The sequence below is a fragment of the Microtus ochrogaster genome (genome assembly GCF_000317375.1).
Source record: "Microtus ochrogaster isolate Prairie Vole_2 chromosome 14 unlocalized genomic scaffold, MicOch1.0 chr14_random_1, whole genome shotgun sequence".
Classification (NCBI taxonomy): domain Eukaryota; kingdom Metazoa; phylum Chordata; class Mammalia; order Rodentia; family Cricetidae; genus Microtus; species Microtus ochrogaster.
The window spans coordinates 27573587-27580022 of record NW_004949096.1 but is presented as its reverse complement, the minus strand read 5'-3'; the positions used below and the strand labels follow the sequence as shown (position 1 = coordinate 27580022).

The window sequence follows — 6436 nt, the reverse complement described above, 5'->3', positions numbered from 1 at the left end:
AGGGGAGGGAAGGGAAGGGAAAGAGGAGAGGAGAGGAAAGGAAAGGAAAGGAGAAAGGAAAAGAAAAAAAATTCAATGTTTTAAAGGCATACTGTTGTCAGACGACCTGTGTGTGTGTGTGTGTGTGTGTGTGTGTGTGTAAGGGCTACACAGAAAAACTCTGTCTCGAAAAATAAAACAAGCAAACAAAGTTCCCGTAAATAATAATCAGTACCACATGATTTACCATATCTACAGAGGCGAAATTATTAAATAAACAATCTCTAAGTCACCAGATATTAACTGTGGTTACTATGGTGTGATTTTTTTGACTGGGTTTTGAAACTCCCAAATGCCTCTTGGCCAAATAGATAATTGTGAGGTGTAAGAAAAATACAGTATAGAGACTCAAATGATCACAGGCATTATGTTCTACTAACTAGCTGTTCCAAGGAAGAAAGTGAGTTTTGTTACCATACTTGATTTTTACATATTTATTTATTTATTATGTATACAATATTCTTTCTGCGTGTATGCCTGAAGGCCAGAAGAGGGCACTAGACCCCATTACAGATGGTTGTGAGCCACCATGTGGTTGCTGGGAATTGAACTTAGGACCTTTGGAAGAGCAGGCAATGCTCTTAACCGCTGGACCATCTCTCCAGCCCCCATACTTGATTTTTAAAGAAAAACTGAAAATCTAATTACTGTATGAAATCATGAGATTTTTTTTGCAATTTGGTCAATTAATTGAAAAATTAAGTATCATGTTATAAGTTAAAAATTAGAGCCAGGTGGTTGTGGCACATGCCTTTAATATCAATACTTTGGAGGCAGAGGCAGATGAATCTCTGAGTTTCAGGCCAGTCAGGAACTTCATAGTGAAACTGTCTCAAAAAACATTATTTTTAAGCTGCAAACAGATCACTAGTTTATGATTCTATTTTTTTGTTTTGTTTCTTGAGACAGGGTTTCTCTGCATAACAGTCCTAACTGACCTGAAACTAGCTCTTGTAGACCAGGCTGGCTTTGAACTCACAGAGACCCACCTGACTCTGCCTCCCAAGGGCTGGGAAAGGTGTGCGCCACCACTGCCTAGCTATGATGCTAATTTTAGAGAAATCATTTCATCTCCTAAGGCCTTAATGAGACGAAAGGTGGTATCTATTAAAGTCCTTCAAGTCCTCAGTTCTAACTCTAAGTGAACTTTTACAAAGATATGGCAGAAGGGCTATCACTTTTTTTTTTTTTTTCGCTTTTTCGAGACAGGGTTTCTCTGTGGCTTTGGAGCCTGTCCTGGAACTAGCTCTGTAGACCAGGCTTGTCTCGAACTCACAGAGATCCGCCTGCCTCTGCCTCCCGAGTGCTGGGATTAAAGGCGTGCGCCACCATCGCCCGGCTGGGCTATCACTTTTTAACACTGACTTTTACTTGAAACAAAATAGAAAACAATTTCAAATGTCACCGATAGTGCTTAACTAGTCTGAAAAGAACCTTTCTGCAATAGAAAACATTTTAGCAGTACCAAATGAACTTACTTCTCTTCGTTAGCCTCTGAAGACATCCCATCCATTTTTGGAAACTTTTTTTCTGTAAAAAAATAGATAGTATTAACAAGTAAGAAAGATAAGAAAAATTATAATCTATGGAAGATTGAGAACATGGGTGAGACTTTAGAGTTATTTTGTAAATACCAAAAATAAGAAGCAAAAACCACATTGTGAGTTCTAAAACACAAGGGATTTTTAGGCTAGTTTAAGTACCATGTTATACTTTTTTCTCTCCTCTTTTTTTTTTTTAAATTTGTGTCTGTGGCATAGCGGAGAAAGCAGGGACTCTCCCTCCACCTTGCATTTGGTGACTCTGACCTAGCATGACTTTCTGGTGCTCTGGAAAAAACATGGGACTACTAACTAAAACTGTTGGTCGTGACTCTTTCGCAGGGGTGGCATACCAGGTATTTATTTTATGATTTACACTATGATTTTTTACATTATGATTCATAACAGTAGCAAAATTACAGTTATAAGTAGCAATGAAAACAATTTTTTGATTTTTGAGACAGCATTTCCCTATGTAACCCAGCTGTCCTAGAATTAGCTCTGTAGTCCAGGCTGGCCCAAACCTGCCTCTGCTGGAATTAAAGATATATGCCACCTTGCTCAGTTGCAACAAAAATAATTTTATGGTTGGGAGTCACCACAACATGAGGAACTGTATTAAAAGGTCACATCATTAGAAAGGTTGAGACCCATTGTTCTATAGGAATAGTTTCAAGTTCTGTACTCAAAACAGATAAAAAAATACTTGGCAATATTAACCTAAGGTAACCTAAACACTGTTGTTTGAAAGTCTTTGAGACTCATTCTTCTCCAACGTGTGGACTAATTGGCATTTAACTGAAAAGAGTCAAAACTTACCGGAACTTGAAAAACCAAAGGTGTGGGGGGGATACTGGATGTCTCTAATTCTATTAAATGTGTATTATATGATATAACCCATATGCTACACCCTTAACAGAAATAGGCCAAGCCTATTGCAATAAGGTTCACATATAAAATGCTTTTTGATCACATTCATACTGACTGGTGATTGGTTCCAAAACTGCATTTGGCATTTAGGGGTTTACTTACAGAGGGGTTTGGATAGTATTTGTTTTTTAGACAGCCATTCTTGAAATCTATCAGGCACTGTGTGAACTACTCATTCAAAATAGTACCTGTGGGAGCCCATGTGTGATTCAGTTTCCATGTAGAGTCCATTCTGACTTTATAAGTCATTTGAGTTCAAGTTTGCTTGCTCTGCTTTTTCCGATAACTTTGAGGGCTGTGAGAGCCTTCTGATTTAAGCCCACAAGAAAAGAACACTCTATCTAGTAGACAGTATACTGCTGATGCCAAACCCCAGGAACATCAAGATAGGAAGCAAGGCTGCTTCAATCAGCAAGTGCCTGTTGGAGAGGAGGCTGATCACTCAAGGACAGGAATGGTCTTGTGGTTAGAGACTGACCGACCAACTGTGCTGTGCTTTGTTCTGCTTTTGTATATAAGCAAGTTCTGAAATAAACTCTGGGCTGTTTGGTTTGACCAACCGGCTGCCAAACAGACCTCCCGAATCTATCCTGTGCTTCTTTCATCTGACCTTCCTTTGGCCTTGAGGATCCCCTCTCCAGGAACCCTAGCTGATCGCAGGAGCAGGCTCCTACAAGGACCTAGCTACATTACTGTCAATTATAATAACACATCATTGTGAAGTTTCAGCAACTGGTATGAATAAAAGCTAGGGTTTTTTGTTTTAATCAAAGTGGTACATGTTCAAGAGGCAAACTTATATAATTAGCAATTTGACTAATTAAGAAAAAATTTTTTAACTTCAATTTATAATTCTTTAACTTCAATTTATATTTATCAAATGGCTACTAAGTTGTTAAGATACACTCATTAAGTTTATTGAACCTAGCTATATAATAAATGGAACTGTTTGGTATTTCTTTTGGACTGTTTGAACCAAAATGTTTGAGAATCACTAGTCTAAATAATTCAGGAATCTGCAAACACATTCAAAACAGTCTTGAAGAATTTTTTTTAATTGAAGAAAATAAACAACAACAAAACATTATGTGGCAGAGAATATCACAGTGACCTACAGCCAGCAAAGCCTAAAATACTATCTGGCTCCTTATTCACTCCTAAATTGATACAACCAAAATCTACAGTAAATATTTTCCACAATCTTCATTGACGGATCCTAGACTTATGCTGTCAAATAGTTATCTATACTGAAATTAAAATGAAGCATTTTTGGTAACCACAGCTACATTTCTTTGTAACCATAACTACACTTTAAGTGTTCAAGAAATGGTTGCTAATAGGTAGCATGCTGGACAGTGCATATATAAAACATCACCATCATCACAGAAAATTCTATTGGAAAGGCTCATCCCATCCAGTATCTAGAGTGCCTTTTTTTGTTCTCTCGGCATCAAACACATCATGGCTATATCCACTGCTACATTTTTACTCCTTTTACATGTCTTTATCGTCTTATAAAGCTTTCCGGCCATTCACATAGGCAAGAAGTACATTGCTTGAACCTAACCCTTAATGACCAAAATCTTACAACCTATTTCCCTTTCATATCTCTAACATCCATTCCAACAGTATGACCAAACAATGAAATGCCATCTCCATGAAGTCTACTTTAGTCATTGAACACAGAAGAAACCGAACTAAACCATTCAACGGAAGTGAAAACGAACTTCAATCTTTAGTGTCTAGAATAAACGCTGCTTTGGGTTTTTAGCCACAACCTTTACCCTTTACTTCTGTTAACTTCTGTCTTGGCCACTGTTCTATTGCTGTGAAGACACCATAACCACAGCAACTCTTTTAAAAAGAGGCATTTAATAGAGACTTACATAGTGGATCATGACAGCAGACACACGGTGCTGGAAAAGGAGCTGAGAGCCTAGGCTTGGCATGAGCTTTTGAAAGCTCAAAGCTCATCCCCAATGGCACACCTCCTCCAAGTCAGACACATGTCCTCATTTTCCCAATCCTTTCCATTAGTGCCACTCTCTAGTGACTAGACATTTGAATATATGATCCTATGGTGGCCATCTTTATTGAAAACACAATGTTAATAGTTTGGTTTTTTTTTTGGTTTTCGAGACAGGGTTTCTCCGTAGTTTTGGAGCCTGTCCTGGAACTAGCACTTGTAGACCAAGGGCTGGCCTCGAACTCGTCAATACATTTTTAAAAGTCCAGTCGGCAATATTTTTTCCACACCCAAGGGGCTTAAATCCAGAGCCTGAGGATGGAAAGGTAGTGTTATAATCTAATTTGTGCCAGACGAATATTGACTTTATTAATGTTGGACCCTCAGAAACCCGGAACTCTATTATTGGGCTCAGACAAGCTTACAACTTAAAATTCACTCACTGCCTTCAAAGTACTGCAGCCGGGAACGTGGGGAACTTCGGTCAGAAACCCACAGCACAGGAAGACCGCGGAGGAGGAGAGGCAGGAGTACGAGAAGAGGGAACCCTGACGAACAGGGCGGGTGGGGAGGGCCCAGACTAGGAACCCGCGGGAGGCTGCGGCGTTAGGGCGGGGGACCGGGAACGCGGCGGGGCGGTCCCGGCGATGGAGGGGCCGGCCGTTGGGGCTCGCGCGTTCCCCGCGGGGCACGGGCTGACGGAGCGACCCTCAGCGCTCAGACACAACCCAAGCCCACTCAGGAAGGAGTCCGGGACGCAGCCACTGCGCTTTCTTACCCGCCGCAGTCCGTCTGCTCGCCTCGACCAGCTCCGCGCGCTCCTTCAGGACCAGACGTCACCGCTCCAGGAAGTATTCAAATCTAACCGCCAGAGCGACGCGCAGGCGCACTGCCGCACACCAGGACGGCCCCGCCCCTAAGACGTCTCGAAATGTTTCTGTCATCCTCAGCGCCGACTTAAGTTTCCTCAAGTTTTTCTCGCTTCCTACAGAATTTTCTTCACCTCTATCAAATATAGACCTCTTATTCTGAGAACGGCACCTTCTTTCGATTGTCTGCTCTGCAAACAGTCCGACCGTTGGCTTCCGTACGAAATGGCGGCTTCCATGATATTGCGTCACAACCCGCTGATACTACTCCCTATAGCTGCCAGGAAGAACTAAGCTTCTGGGACGAGGTGGCCGAGTGGTTAAGGCGATGGACTGCTAATCCATTGTGCTCTGCACGCGTGGGTTCGAATCCCATCCTCGTCGGTTGCTTTTTATTTTTTTAATCCCCCCTGTAGGGTTTCCACTAATTAACGTAACGTGAAGATATAATTTACAGGACGGAAACGATTGAATATTTCATCTGATTTCTATGGATTTACTGATTTTATCTAGTACTATTAGTCTCATCATGGAAGGGTGTTTCTTTATGGTACTGGGAATGAAAGGAAATATTTGAAAAGCACTTTCGAATCGTTATGCCCTCACAGATGAAGGCAGAAAAAAGAGTTTTCTAGGACTCAGAAAATGTAGTGGATTTAATTTCTTACAAAGTAAAAAACAGCACAGAGACTATAACTACAGCTCACATGTTCGGGGTGGTCTGGAACATGAAGTGACCTAGCTCTGAGGTAAGTTTCGGTTATTTAAAAAGCTCTCATTCGGGGATTGATTGTTGCTGTTGTTTTAAGTTTTTGAAACCAGAACATTTATTTTACGACTGCTTGAAATCCTCAAGATGAACTGGATGCGCGACAGCAGCTGCCCTCTTGGGTTTAGGTGTTGTTCCGTCACGAAATCCCGTCTGAATCTGCGATAATGTTGAGGTGCCTCATCCTGAAAGACCCGGAGATATTTTTCTTGATTAATTAATCTCAACCTTATGTTTTAACGGAGAGACTCTCACTGAAAAAAGAAAGGAGAGAGAGAGAGAGAGAGAGAGAGAGAGAGAGAGAGAGAGAGAGAGAGAGAGA

At 41.1% G+C, this 6436-nt stretch overlaps 1 protein-coding gene and 1 non-coding gene across 2 annotated transcripts in view; one reads left to right on the top strand and one right to left on the bottom strand.

Moving 5' to 3' along the window:
- The window catches only part of Knl1 (kinetochore scaffold 1), a 65572-nt gene extending 61164 nt beyond the window's left edge, over positions 1-4408 (bottom strand). The window contains exon 1 of the mRNA XM_013352594.2: positions 4397-4408. Coding sequence (XP_013208048.1) covers positions 4397-4408 — 12 coding nt within the window. The remainder of the gene's footprint in view (positions 1-4396) is intronic.
- Positions 4409-5647: 1239 nt separating this feature from the next.
- Trnas-gcu lies at positions 5648-5729 on the top strand. The gene has a single exon. It is a non-coding gene; the product is annotated as a tRNA-Ser (tRNA).
- The last annotated feature ends 707 nt before the right edge of the window (positions 5730-6436 follow it).